At 41.2% G+C, this 15748-nt stretch overlaps 1 protein-coding gene across 12 annotated transcripts in view; it reads right to left on the bottom strand.

Annotated features, from left to right (window-relative positions):
* Positions 1 to 13933, bottom strand: part of Znf644 (zinc finger protein 644) — an 83673-nt gene extending 69740 nt beyond the window's left edge. For 4 of the 12 annotated variants that reach the window (XM_052198043.1, XM_052198046.1, XM_052198041.1 and 1 more), the window contains exon 1: positions 13635 to 13933. Coding sequence is in view for 3 of the 12 variants with exons in the window: in XM_052198038.1 (XP_052053998.1) it covers positions 13337 to 13434 (98 nt within the window). In the remaining 9 variants the exon portion in view is untranslated. The other 8 variants (XM_052198045.1, XM_052198042.1, XM_052198048.1 and 5 more) reach the window with 4 other exon arrangements.
* Positions 13934 to 15748: the final 1815 nt, after the last annotated feature.

The following is a 15748-nucleotide window of genomic DNA, read 5'->3' as shown; positions in this document are numbered from 1 at the left end:
TTCTTACACCAAACTTAACAAAAACTCAAGTCACTGAGTCTTTTAGGGAAAAAGACCTATGTATTTTGATTTTATAACTCAGGGCTAGAAAGATGGCTCAGTGGTTAAAAGCACTCACTGCTCTTCCAAATGTCCCAAGTTCAATTCCCAGCACCCGCATGGCAGCTCACAATTGCCTGATGCTGTCTTCTGGTGGGTGTGCAGATGTACATGCATAAAGTACCCATATCTATATAAATGCAAAAATATTTTAAGTTTATAACTCAAATGTAAACTTTTCCACCAACTAAATGGTTGAATAGCAGAAAATAGTAATACTGTTTCATTTTGTGAATAGTACTGGGCATGTATATGTTCCTATGAGTGCATATGCTCATGTGTGTGCCTGCCTGTGGAGGCTGGAGATGTCCTGAAGCTTGTCAATTCAGCTAGACTTACACTGGCCTGTGAAGGAGCTCCACAGACACGCCTGTCTCCTCAACCACCCACTCCCCCCCCCCACACACACCTGTCTCCTCAACCACCACCCCCACACACACCACTCTCTCCCTCACACACACACACCTGTCTCCTCAACCACCACCACCACTTCCCACACTGCTCTCTCTCTCTCCCTTTCTCTCTCTCTCTCACACACACACCCCTCCCCTCTTCCTGTCCTTCCCCACAGGAACTTGAGACTACAAATGCACAAATCTGTACTTAGCTTTTACCAAATCCAAGCCCTCACATGTGCGTTGCTCACTGAGCCTTTTTTCCAGCAGCAAGTAGGTTTTTATTTAGTTCTGTACTGCATGATTAGGAGCCTCAGTATTTATTATCAATTGTTTTTTGTAATCCATCTTCTGCTGGATGTGGTGACACACAGCTTTAATCCCAGACTCTGGGAAGCAGAGGCGAGGACATCATCTGTGCACGTGAAGTTTACTTCGTCTACATGGTGAGTTTGAGGCAGCATTTTGAAAACTAGTTTCAGAAACATACCCACCAGCCATCCTCCTCTTAGTGACTCCTCTGCTCTGCCTGACCCCTCAACCTCACTCACCTCCCCAAGCATTTTTCTCGCTACCTTTTTTCCTTTTCATAGAATTCTGGACAATCAAAGATCAGTGAACCCTTTTCAAATCTCCAAGGGAAACTTCAGATCCCTCTAGTTCATGCTACAATGTATCAAGTTTGTGTTACTTTGTTTTAAAATTAATTCTAGTAAAGAAAAATGACTATATCCTATAATTCCCACCTCTGATTTTCTCTGAACCGCCATTTCTCCCTAAGTCCCTGTATCCATTCATAGCACTTCTTCAAAATGTAGGTACATTATTTTACAAAGCAGCTTTACAAAACAACCCTCACACATTAACACAGCAGCAGCTCTGCAGAGCACCCAGCAGACCCTGAGTCAACTGGACAACCTCCCTATATGAAGACAATGCAGGGCAGCTGCAGCACAGCTGTGTTGTCTGGTTTTGTTAATTGCTTCAGGTCTTTAACAAATAGTTAAAAGAAGCTGTTGGATTTTGGATTTCCTAGAGAACATTACTTTTTAGTCTGGATTTCCACCCTGCTTCCTTTTTTTTTTTTTTTTTTTTTTTTTAAGTATAGTAAGCATAGATTGCCAATTCTGCTTGATGTAAACAAAACTTTTTAAATATAATAAATAACATAAATAACTTATTCTATGACTCCAGGTTCAAATACATGTGACAGGCAGATTTGCCCTGTAAACCATATCACTTTTACTGATATTGTAATTTTCAACTCTGTAATGTTTACTGATGTGTTCTGCATTTACTCTGCCTGGCTCCTATTTCGGTTTCTGTTGCACTGCCTGCCTGCTTGTCAAGGTAGGCTGCTCAGGCTCAGGTACAATTCAAAGTGTAACATATTGACCTTCAACTAGAAAAATACAACAAAACACATACTGCAGTAAAAACTATTTTTGCAATACAAAGTTTCAAACAGTTTTTAAAAAAGATGTGAAAAATGAGACATGCCATAACACAATGTTTCTGAAAAAAAATCAAATTTCTCAAACGCAAACTCACAAATGGTTATCAAACAACACAGTAACATAAAACATATTCTTCAGGTTTTCTACACATAATGACACCTGAATTCTTTTGTAAATTCCTAAATCCAGTAAATAAGACCCCCACACTTTTATAAAATCTTAACATTCTGAAGTCAAAGAATGTACTTTTTTAATGTCTGATCTACCCAATTGTACATTAGCCCTAGTTGCCTACCCTAAGAAAATACAGCAGATACAGTTAGCCATCCTCAAGACAACTATGCAAATTCTCAAGAGCAGCAATATATTAAATATGTTTATTCAAAAAAAAACCAAAATTCTTCACACAGAATACAAAATTTTATTAGCTCAAACACATTCATAATCTAAATATTAATAAAATCTTTTACGGCAATTTCTACAGAATATACAAAACATATCCATTCTTCAAAACTAGGTATAATAAAATATAAAGATGCATATTTTCTTTACTATATACCTTTACAACTCTAGATTTCAGGGAAAAAAAGATTCTCTCCAAAGCACCAGTTTAATATTATGCCATTATAAAGCTTCCACTGATTAGCATTAATGAGTAACAGTCATGTAATTACTGCTTCCAACTGAAGAGAAAATTCAAACACTGTAAGCAAAAATCATGATAAACAATTACATTTCTTTCTTCTTTCTGTGGAGATGAGGAGTGGGGAAGAGAGTTGAGACAGGCTCACAGGACCCAAGATGGCCTCATTAACCTTGCCGCCAGAAGATGACCTTCAACTCCCAATCCCTTGGTTCCACTTCCCATGTGCTAGGATAACAGGCCAGGATACCATTATGATTGACCAGCAACCCCATCACAATGTTCAGTTAGTAAAGCCTCCTTTATAGGCTTTAACTATTTATACTCACGTGCAACAACCTGAAAGGTTAGGCTCCAGTTATTCATAGGTTAACAACAAATGCTAGAATCCTTTTACTTAAGAGGTGGATACTTTAATTGTAAAACAAGTACAATTTATTACTACTGCGACAATTACAATAAGAAATCAAATACCTTATCAAGCTCCCTGGAAAAACCACACATTTAATCTAGAAGTGACTATTTAAAAGGCTCCAAAAGGTATCCATTAAGGGGACAAGTCACTTACTTCTTGTCTATATGCATAGATAATAATATAATGAAAAGACAGCTGTTATCTGTCTTAGGGTAATTCAAATCCCTAAATTCTAAATAAACTTCGAGGTCATAACACTAACCACTAAAGGGTTACTGCTAGTAAAAACTGAGATGCTCCTCTCCGATCTTGGCATAAACCACAATGGGGGTAAAAAGCCATCATACCAAGTGTCATCTGACTTACTTCTAAAGTCATACAATGGCAAACAAGGACATAAGACTCATTAACTCTTCCCACCCTTCAAAAGAAAACTAGGTATGCCATCAGTAAGTTCAGAAACAAAGCCAACCTAGGTGATAAAAGGTCAGAATACTAGCACAGTCTAACAGGGAATTATGACAAGGCAACACAGATCACCTTTTTCAGTGCAGAAATGTTATTATGTTGTGAAATACAGAGCATAGGTTAGCCTTGAACTCACAGAGATCTGCCTGCCTCTATAAGAGTGCTAGAATTAGAAAAAAAATTTTAAGATTTTGTGTGTGTGTGTGTGTGTGTGTGTGTGTGTATGCACCGCAAGTATAGTACCCACAGAGCCCAGAAGAGGGCATACAATCCTCTGGAGCCTGAGTTAGGCAGTTGTGAACCTGCTGATATGGTTTCTGGGAACTGAACCCAGATCCTCTGGAAGAACAGCAAGTGTTCTTAGCCATTGAGCCACCTCCCCAGTCCCTGCAAAAAACATTCATTCTCATGATCTGGATTTTAGGAAAAAGCTACCTGTGTATATTCTTGGTACTTAATAGATCTGGGTTAAGCTTTGCCTAAATAAAGCATTTAAAAACAAATCACTGTAGGTCTCTAAGATTCATTCCTCATTTTTCAATCTACTTGATTCATCACCATCACATAACATTATCCCCCTACATGGAAAATCTTGGAAGAGCCACAAGCCTTTGGTATTTTTTTAGCATTTTTCTAACTCTGCATTAATTAATTCTAAATACCAGCTCAATATCCATAATAAGATTATACACATGTACATTATTATTAGCCTGTGTCTCTATACCTTACATATCCTAACCCAGATTTCCAATCTATCACTTGGGTTCAATGTATATCTACTTTAATTTTTATCCAATTTTTAAGTAAGATTCTTCTCAGGCATTCCTTTGTTTCAACCATCATTTAATTAAGTTTCAACTTTATACTTTCCTCCAAACCCTAGAAAGGACTTTCTAGGACCCACATTGTCCAATTCAGTAACTGTTATGTTGTCTAAATAGAAATATGTGCTTTATGTCTGTAGTAGCTTGTGACTTTAAAGCTTTGATATGGATAGCAAATGTAAATATTTCAGTTATATAAACATATTAGACTAGCATTTTGGATATACACTGGGTTGAAATACATTTACATTTTGACCAATACTTTCAGTGTGGCTATAATTTAAATTCTCATAGCTCACCTCTACTGTGCAGTCCTGACCTGTACTATTAATATACCTACAGAGTAACTGCTGGGTGTCCTGTACACTTGTGGGTACACATTTTCAGAGTCCCATGGAGACCAGATGCTGGAGTATCCCCTCAACTCTTCTACCCTTTGCTCTTTGAAAACAAGGTCTCTCACTAACTAGGAGCTTACAGACTCAGCTAGACTGGCTGCTTCACAAGCCCTGAGAATTACCCTGCCTACACCACCCCAGCCCTGAAATTATGGGTACACACTGCCACGACTTTTCTTTTTCAAATTGACAGAAATTGCCTCTCTGTGTGTGTGTACACATATATATGAAATATATACATTGTAGAATAGCTAAACTAAAGGTATATAACACCTCATATATTCTTAACAGTAAGAGCATCTAAAATGTAAAACTTCCAGGAATAAAATATTTTTTTTATTCGATATAATTTATTTACATTTCAAATGATTTCCCTTTTCTAGCCCCCCCACTCCCCGAAAGTCCCGTAAGCCCCCTTCTCTTCCCCTGTCCTCCCACCCACCCCTTCCCACTTCCCCGTTCTGGTTTTGCCGAATACTGTTTCACTGAGTCTTTCCAGAACCAGGGGCCACTCCTCCTTTCTTCTTGTACCTCATTTGATGTGTGGATTATGTTTTGGGTATTCCAGTTTTCTAGGTTAATATCCACTTATTAGTGAGTGCATACCATGATTCACCTTTTGAGTCTGGGTTACCTCACTTAGTATGATATTCTCTAGCTCCATCCATTTGCCTAAGAATTTCATGAATTCATTGTTTCTAATGGCTGAATAGTACTCCATTCCAGCCAGGAATAAAATATTAACCACAATTCTAATACCTCACAGATTATCTTTGAATATACAATTTTTGTTTTTTTTGATTTTTGGTTTGTTTTTTTTTTCCGAGACAGGGTTTCTCTGTATAGCCCTGGCTGTCCTGGAACTCACTCTGTAGACCAGGTTTTTTCCTCTAAATGAGAGGGTAAAAGTAAATATAGCTATTGTTTGTAAAACAAATTCCTTAGAAATAAAATACTCTAATGTCCATTTGATTTTTAAAATTACAGCTATTTGTTATTTTGTTTGGTTTTTGAAGTAAGGGTTCACTATGTAACACAGGATAGCCTAGAACGTACTGTGTAACCAAACACAGAACCTCGCTTTTCTCTCACCTTGACTAAGCTCTGGAATTAGAGACCTGTGTCTATACTTGCCTATTTTAAATAGCAACTAATGATTTCTAACAAAGGTTATGGCCTTTTAAGAGTATAAAGATACAAGAGAAACTAATTTCAGATGGCTACATTCAGTATGCCATGCACACCTTACCTATATCTAATTTTGAATTAAACGTCCTCCACAGAGCATCACAGCATGATTAAACTTGTAGCAATCCTAGTCCACTGAGATTTTGTTATAATTAATTTTGTTCATCTTGGTCACTCAGAAAAGAAAAAGCAGCTTCAATTTTAGCCAATATCATCATACCAATGTCCAACTACTGAGACAAAGAGTCTTTATACAATGGTCACAATTAACCATAATCGGCAACAAGATACTACTTACAATAGGCAAAAAATGCTTCTTATACTGCTGAGTTTTAGAACCAGGAGATAAGTACTGTACAAGAGGGTAAAGGGATGGACAGACATACGCTGAGAAAATAAAAACATCTCATTTCTAGAATCAAATCCAAACCTGGTGATCTGTTAACTATAATGTTTTAACTCTGAGTTATTTCCTTATATGTAAAATGGAGATTTATACCTTGTTAGCATCATAGAAACACATAATAGACAAATTTCACTTTATATGAATAATGCCATTACTATATGAGGGTGCTAGAAGCAGAGGCAACTTTTCAGGTCATGAGTAATGATGAAGACTTGTCCCCAGCACATGGGAGATCAAGATCACCCTTGGCTATATGATGAAGTGGGGTGCAGCAGGGACGACATGAAACCCTGTCTGGAAAAAGATTATTCGAGACCTTCCCTTATTCTTTAAATTGCCAAAAACTTTTAAACATAAATAAAATATATTTCACGTTTACATATCTCCTTGTGTAAAATGGAAATTTTACTAGCTTGTACAATTTTGTTGATGGGGAAAGAGAAAAATATTAAAGAAAAGATAACATATCAAATATGTGTGGGGGTGCACAGAAAAAAAAAAGAAAATGGGCAAAGAAATGCTCTATTAAGAGAAATTAAGAATCCCACTCAAGACTACAGTAGGAAGATCCCATTTCCTGCCTCACCTGTTTTTGGGTGTGTTTCTAGGTGGTGGCATTATATACATGTTTATGAAGACGAGAGGTTAGCATCAGGTCTTCAATAGCTCTCCATCTTTATTTTTTTGAGACAAGGTCTCTCTTGAACCTGAAACTCCAGATCCATAGTTTCTGGGAATATATCTTTATTGGCTTATCATGGGGATTGACTCACAGGCACAGCCTCAGCTGGCTTTTACCTGGACACTGAGAATCTCATTTTGGGGCCTCGCTTGCACAGCAGGGACCAAATGAGCCATCTCCCTAGGCCGCCTCACTCTTACCTAGGGTGTATGTGTGTGTGTGTTACACTGACACACACATAACCTGCTTACCCCCTCCTCTCCTCCAATGGTCACAGCCACATGACCAAAATGTTAAAGGGCAGCAATGGAATTCAGAATATTGTAAACATTGTAAACAAAGAAAATATCTAATAAAAAAGTTAAAAAAAAAAAGAGAGAGAGAGAAAGCAACAAAAAAAGAATGTTGTAAACAGGGGCATCGACACGAAGAAGCAGTCATCCCAAGTCTCTCTGCTCATCCACTTGCAGTAAGTGAAGTATCATGAATTTTAACCTGGTTACAGGTTTTACTCTATGATCAGAGGGGTACACTTCTATGCCTGCTCTAAGATTCTTTTAACATTGCCTTTAATCCCAGCACTCTGGGAGGCAGAGGCAGGCAGATTTCTGAGTTCGAGGCCACCCTGGTCTACAGAGTGAGTTCCAGGACAGCCAGGACTATACAGAGAAACCCTGTCTGGAAAAAACAAAAAATAAAACAAAACAAAACAAAAAAAAAACAAAAGATTCTTTTAACATTCTCCTTTTTTGTAAATATAGCCTAAAATTGGACATGTACAAAAGCCAACGATTCTAACCCTACCACTGTGAGAACTGAGTTCCTATAGGAATGACAATGACAGTAACTGCTGTTGATGAGGAAAGCTGACTTTAAGTGACTTCTGGAAGAAACAGTGATGCTGTCAGAACCACTCGGTGCTCGCAGTGAAAATGAAGGTTCACATTTCTAAACTTTTCTCTCTTCCTACCTCAGCTGATTCCATAAACATGCTTACATACTCACTTTGTCAGTATTAGCAAATGCAGTCAGTTCCAACTCCAGCAAAGTTTTCCTCTAAACCTTCATAAACTATTTGCAAACAAATTGGAAACCACCCTCCCGCTCCAATTAATGGTGATCTGATACTAAAAAAAAAAAAAAAAAAAAAAAATATGTGCATGGCAAACAAACACCATGGAGGAAGGTTAAAAGATTGAAATAACTGAGCAAGAAGTGGTACTGTATGTACACCCTGATTCCCAGCACCTGTGTTACACACCTTGAACCCCAGGCAGAGGCTAGGGGATCTCCCCGTGAGTTCTAGGCCAGCCTGGTCTACATACAAAGTTACGGGACAGCCACAGCTATGTGGACAAACAAAGCAAAAATTTTAAATTCAATAATCAATAGAATATAGGTAAGCGCATCTGGTAAAAGGTGCTTTAATCCCAAAGACTTGCCACCTTAGGTTTTTCTGACGCTGTGCATTAAATGAACGGTGTGCATGTTAAGAAAGGCCTACTACACATTATCTGTCTGGACCACTCTAGTCTATTTTAATTCTACCACAATCTACATTAATAGAACTAAATTTCATAAAATAAATCACTTATCTACATTTACTTATGAAACTGCAGACCCAAAATATCATCAACAATTCCATACAGATAGAAGTCTATCAAAGATTAGCATAGGCATAGGCAATTTCTTAAGACAAGCTAGCCTAATCTAGCCTCCTTCCCCCAACCTCAAGAAAGTCACTCTTTTTCCTCTTGAAATCTCAGCGTTTCTTCTAAGAGAGCAACAGTTATATCACAAGACTTCTTGTTAATATCACTCATCTGGGAAGGGATTTTGGGGGGGACCAAGAAGATGGGACTGTAGGGGCACCAGCCTTTACAGCCTCAAATTCACAATGCTACACCAGTGAGAAAATTACTAGTGTGGGGTTCCAAGCCTGGCAACTCTCTAATCTCAAGAGACCTTCAATTTAAAAACAAAGATGCATACAAACCAAATCATCAGTTAAGAGCTCCAGGTTAAGCTCAAACACGTAGCCCCACAGGTCAACTGTGGAAAGCTGAGAAAAACCAAGGAGCAGAGAAACTGAGGCCTTCAGACACAAGAAAAGACCCTTTCACACAGACTCCATTCCCTGATGAAAGACTCTACTAAATGTGGTGTTCCACCCTCCAGATCTCATGAGGTACTTGTTTGTGTAAGAGGAGAGAGATACTTTAGCCAACCAGCAGGGTGAGCTATCACTAGAATCAGTCATTTTCTTTTTTTTTTTTTTTTTTTTTTTTTTTTTTTTTTTTTTTGTCTTTTTTTTTTTTATTTGATATAATTTATTTACATTTCAAATGATTTCCCCTTTTCTAGCCCCCCCCACTCCCCGAAAGTCCCGTAAGCCCCCTTCTCTTCCCCTGTCCTCCCTCCCACCCCTTCCCAGTTCCCCGTTCTGGTTTTGCCAAATACTGTTTCACTGAGTCTTTCCAGAACCAGGGACCACTCCTGCTTTCTTCTTGTATCTCATTTGATGTGTGGATTATGTTTTGGGTATTCCAGTTTTCTAGGTTAATAACCACTTATTAGTGAGTGCATACCATGATTCACCTTTTGAGTCTGGGTTACCTCACTTAGTATGATGTTCTCTAGCTCCATCCATTTGCCTAAGAATTTCATGAATTCATTGTTTCTAATGGCTGAATAGTACTCCATTGTGTAGATATACCACATTTTTTGTATCCACTCTTCTGTTGAGGGATACCTGGGTTCTTTCCAGCATCTGGCAATTATAAATAGGGCTGCTATGAACATAGTAGAGCATGTATCCTTATTACATGGTGGGGAATCCTCTGGGTATATGCCCAGGAGTGGTATAGCAGGATCTTCTGGAAGTGAGGTGCCCAGTTTTCGGAGGAACCGCCTTGTCTCCTTGTACTAAGCTCAAATCCAAATGGATCAAGGACCTCCACATAAAGCCAGACACTCTGAAGCTAATAGAAAAGAAACTGGGGAAGACCCTTGAGGACATCGGTACAGGGAGAAAGTTTCTGAACAGAACACCAATGGCGTATGCTCTAAGAGCAAGAATTGACAAATGGGACCTCATAAGGTTACAGAGTTTCTGTAAGGCAAAGGACACCGTCAAGAGGACAGATCGGCAACCAACAAATTGGGAAAAGATCTTCACCAATCCTACATCAGATAGAGGGCTAATATCCAATATATATAAAGAACTCAAGAAGTTAGACTCCAGAAAACCGAACAACCCTATTAAAAAATGGGGTACAGAGTTAAACAAAGAATTCTCACCTGAAGAACTTCGGATGGCGGAGAAGCATCTTAAAAAATGCTCCACTTCATTAGTCATTAGGGAAATGCAAATCAAAACAACCCTAAGATTTCATCTTACACCAGTCAGAATGGCTAAGATTAAAAATTCAGGAGACAGCAGGTGTTGGAGAGGGTGCGGAGAAAGAGGAACACTCCTCCACTGCTGGTGGGGTTGCAAATTGGTACAACCACTCTGGAAAGAATCAGTCATTTTCAAAACCTCCAAAATTCAATGGCATAGATGGTAGTACTAAAAGCAGCTATGTCCTTCTACTTAACCCTAGTCACAAACAGCACCTTTAGGACTACACCAAATAAACTGTCCAATGTTTTCACATAAAAAAAATACATCTATACCAGATAAATTCAGAAAAACAAAGACCTCATGAATACCCAAATTACAAAATCCACCATTCACTCCACTGTTTAATTTACAAAGCCACTAATTTTAAATCTTTCTTAATTTTCTTAACAGAACTGCTAAGCACTCAGAATGCTCTATAAACTCATACTGGCAACTCGATAAGTCAACTCCTACATTTACTACAGGCCAAGTCCCTCCTGTGGCCGGTACACGTAGCAAGCAGCCCTTTCCCTCCCAGAGCCACACTGTGAGCAGAGTTCAAACTCTAATCCTACACAATAACAGTGTCTTTGGTATGGCAGACCTTCCACCATTTCTATCTCTCAAGATTTTCTTCTGCTAGCCAAACCCTCCTAGAACTTGAACTGAAAAACCTAAAGCGCGATTAAGGCATGCAGGTGACACTTTATAATTACAAAAAACCTCAAAGTAACCCTAATTAGCACAAGACTAAGTGTAATATACTCAGGGTTGAAAATTGTGAACTAGCGTTTCAACCCTTAGGAGAAAGAAAATAAAATAAAAAGCACTTTAAATGACCCACAGGAGCTACACACCAAGCAGCACTGTGACCTCCACCATGGATGGTCTCACCACTTGTTGCATTTCCTAAGACTTGTACTAGCAGTAGTGGGCCTTAAAGTCACTTAAAATAGTAGTCTGAGAGGCATGTCTGTTTATCCAACAAAATGACATTACCGAGAGAGGTACGAGCACAGCCTGTAACATCTTGTATCTTCCCCAGCCTTCCCTAGCAGTAACAGCAAGTATCTCCATCTTTTCAAGGTCAGTTATCAAGCTCGTTCTTTGTTTTCAATTTTTACATTTCTCGGTCATGCAAGTGTTGGAAAGTTCTCAAAATCTATACATAAGCAGTGCTGCTACGGAATTACATAACATTAAATGTATTGTCTCAGAAGGTCTCACTAATGACGCTTTAGTTAGCAGGTATGCTCAGTAATGCCCTTTGCTTTTAAAACCACTATCAGGTTCTAGGACTAGGGTAGGAGTTAGAGATGTCTTCCATCACCATTAACTTACTCAATACTAAGGCAATGAGTAAGAACAGTAGCCCTTTCGGCCAGCTTTCTCTGTAATATTGTATGATCCATCTGCTTGTTAGCGTATCCCCTGCCTGCTAATAGAAAACTGTTCTGTATTTGAAGGAAAGCTAACAAAGGGAAAATACATACCCAGAAAGAAACAAGGAAAACTAAAGTTTTAAGTAATGTTAAAAAAAAAAGTTCAAAGAACTAAAGATGTTTTAATATTCCTTCATGTAATTATATCAATGGCACTACAAGGCACCAGCTCTTTTGGAATTCACACTTCCATATTAGTTACTTGGAATACAATGCATGATGCAAACACAGTATAAAGTATTTAAAACTTTTACAGCCATATTTTCAACAGCAACATACATACTAGTACCAGTCGGGCATTCAGGTTTCACCAAGCTAAAGGTCTACACTGAGTTATAACCTCAGTATAGAATCCATTTCTTTCTTACCAAACCTACGGCGAAATAAGGTACAGCTGTATTGCTGACACCTAGTTCCCTAGATACTTACACATGACCCTGAAGCAGATTTTCTTGATCTGGGGAACTTTAGTTGTTTAGGTTCTGAAATACTTTCCTTCGTGGGGCCAAAATCAACTAAACTACAACACGATTAAAGGCAAATACAACACATCTCCCAGATGCGGTCAACTTGGCATCAATCAGGACTGGCCACAACAGGTGATGGTGCTTGGGTACTTTTGTGGAAATTAACTCGTGCACAGAACAGGGCCATCATTTCAGGGCCACAAGCCGTGGGGATCCATCCCCTCGTTGAGTTTATCACATAAAATTTGAAATCTAATATGAAAGTCTTATAACAACTACATTTAAGTCAGTATTACTTAAACAGTTGAAGAAAACTTTTCCACTAATGTCGCTAAAACCATGGATGGATCCCAACACGAGAGTCGTCTGTGAAGTCTCGCAACAAGAAACCACCTAAGTTTCCAATCACGGGGAAGGGTCTGGGACAACTCATCTTCATGTTCTCGGGAGGAGTGGATGGAGCACACCTGCTTTCCTCTGGCAGAGATTAAGTTCCCAGGGACACAAAGGCCAGGGAATCAGACCTGGAGAGGCAAAAAGCTTTAGCTGGATACCCACCAAGCCCCTTGGCCACCCAAACACTTCGAGTGATTTTTTTTTTTTTTTGGTCCTTTTCCTTCGGGTTTTTTTTTTTTTTTTTTTTTTTAACCTCTTGGAGTTATTTCCCAGGCACTTAGCGGCACAAGACGTTGCAGACCAGTGGGAAGAAGGGGAAGGCTATGTGCTCTGGTCCCAAAGTCAGGGGAGGGGTGTGGACAGTTAGCGCCAGGGCCGGAGCTCCAGGCCGGCACGGAGTAGCCTCGCACGGGGCGCCGGCTGGCTGCTCTCGGACCGCCCCGTTACTCGGGTCGTTACAATGGCGACCGCAGGGCTCCCCGGACCTCCGGATCTCGGCCCCCTTCCCCCTACCGCTCACTGGCTGCTCCGCTACATGTGACTAAACAAAACCCCCAAGTCTGCAGCCCGGCTCAGCCCCTTTGTGTCCGCCACCGGATCCGCAGCCGCCGCAGCGGAAAGGCCCCCCGCCCGCCTCCAAGTCCCGCCCCGCGGCGGCCGCCGCCGCTCACCTAAGGTTCCGCGGCCCCCCGCGACCGCCGCCTCCCGGACCCCGCGGCCCGGGCTCCTTGTGCAGCAGCAACTCCGCCTCCTCGGCAGCAGCCGCCATCTTAGCCTGTGCAGCAAAACGCGTCCTTTCGGAGGGTAGGGAGCCAGCCTAGGGCGTAGCTCCCCGGGCCCGAGCGCCACGGGCCGGGTCCCCCCACAACTTCGTCCGCCACCCTCAGCCCCGCCACCGCCTCAGCCCGGACGTCCGAAACGCAGCCGGGGCCCGGGCTAATCCGACCAAATAAGACCCCCGAAACTCACAGTTTGGTGCCGTGTGCGTCAAACCGGGGCGACGTTGGGAGCGCGCGGCGTCCCCGCGTCACACGCCGCTCTGTACGCTACTCGGCTCCAACGGCCCCCTCCGCTCCCCGCTTCTCGCCTCCGGCCTCGGTTCCCACGGCGCAGGCGCGCGGCTTTCCCGCCTCTGCCTGGCCGCGGGCCGCCGGGGGAGGCCAGCGAGGCGCGCCCGTGCGCTCGGGCAGCCCGAGCTCCCGTGCCAATCAGACCCACGGGGGGCGGCAGAAACGCTGCACCGCTGCTCTCCCGTGCCAAAACCAAACAAGGTCACCTCCCCCAGCGGTGACCTAACCACTCCGGAGGAGGTTCCCGCCCCAAAGTAGGCACGCTCCAAATATGGTGGCGACCAAACTCTGCAAGACCCAAGTACCAGGAATGCCTAGGCCCTTTAACGTGGAATAGGCCTCTCTCTGGTGTCTGCAATCGCTAGTTTGCCAAAATACCGTTCCCTTTTCCTGCTCTCGAAAGAACCAGCAACATACATCGGGCCTACCTTGGAGTACTGGCGCAGACAGGTTTTATGTTAAACAGGCCAGGCGGCCAAAGCATCTGGTGTAGAAACTCAGTTACCCAGTCAAGACACCCAGAAAGAAGCCCCAGATTTGGGTTCCTTGGACTCTGATAGGGCAGATTCTGCACTGAGGAATATGCCTTGATTGTCCAAATTGGAGTCATGCAAAGAGACGTCTGAAATGCTGGTTGACTCTTCAGGTAATCAATAGATTTCCCAGAGGGTCTTCTAAATCTCCCTTTTAACAAGCATTCAGCCATAGGCTTCTGAGGGAAGTAGCACACTAATTAGAGGTATTCGCTTTGCTTTTGAACCGAACCAACAAGTTCCTAACCTGTTGAAGTGAACTAAACGTTCTAGAATACTCTAATACTCTGCCTTACTAAATTCTTTGGTTTCACTGAACTTTTTTCTCATGAAAAACCTTCAAAAGTTTTTATTAGTTAAGCAATAATCATAAACTGTGCACCTCCAAGCCTTTGAGATAATATTAACATTCACAGGAATACACCATAATTGCATTTATTTGTCAAGAATGAGAATATGTTTCCTGAAAAAAAAAAAATGGTGCCTTCAGCAGCAGCAAATGTATCCCAAGGAACGGATATTTTTCTATCCACTCTAATTATTTCACTTGCTAATAACTGCTGACAACTAGAGTTCTTGCTGTGTGTACAACAGGCATTCTTGTAACCTGTTTAAGTTCATTACAACCTAAAATGGCAAAGAGAGATTAGACTGTTTTCTCACAACTGCACGACTGTTGTGAGCTGTTTCAGAATGAAAGCTTGCCTTCATATACACGAATAGATACACAACGAATGTGTGTCCGTTCTCAGCTATTGCTTGGGAGAGCTACACTTTGGAGACTTATTTTCTCATGAGTATGGGTGTTGTTTGAATGTGTGGCTGTGCCCCACATGCTTCATGCCTGGTACCAGGGAGTCCAAATGAGCCTCAGGAAGGACCTGAAACTAGAGCTGCAGATGACAGGCCACCATGTGGAAGGTGGGACCTGACCCTGAGTCCTCAGCAAACCTCAAGTACTCTTAACCAATGAGCCATGTCTCTAGACCCACGAGGTCTGTCAACCTGCAGAATTCAAAGACCTGTCATCTGGAACCAAGCCTTTTACACGTGAGTCTTCAGGGCACATTTCAGATATATAAAATATACCGATGTATAGGATCCCCAGATACATGTGTGTGTGTGTGTGTGTGTGTGTGTGTGTGTGTTCAGTTCATATAAAGTGTTGAATAAATGAGTTTCCATAGTTCTAACAAAAGAACCAACTTTCCAGTTAGTAGGGAGTAAGGAGGTGAAAAAATAAAGCTTTTAAAATTATAAACAAAATCCCTCATGAGAGCCAGGCATGGTGGTAAGTACCTTTATTCCCAGCACTATGGAGGCAGAGACTGGTAGATCTCTAATTTGAGGCTAGCCTAGTCTATCAAGAGACTTCCAGAGTAGCTAGGGCTACACAAACAAATCCTGTTGAGAAAAAAAAATATAAATGAATAAATAACGTCATAAAACAGTATAAAATCAACTCAGTGTGCACATGCTA

The sequence above is a fragment of the Apodemus sylvaticus genome, chromosome 11, assembly GCF_947179515.1.
Source record: "Apodemus sylvaticus chromosome 11, mApoSyl1.1, whole genome shotgun sequence".
Lineage (NCBI taxonomy): Eukaryota > Metazoa > Chordata > Mammalia > Rodentia > Muridae > Apodemus > Apodemus sylvaticus.
This window is presented reverse-complemented; position numbering and strand designations above follow the sequence as displayed.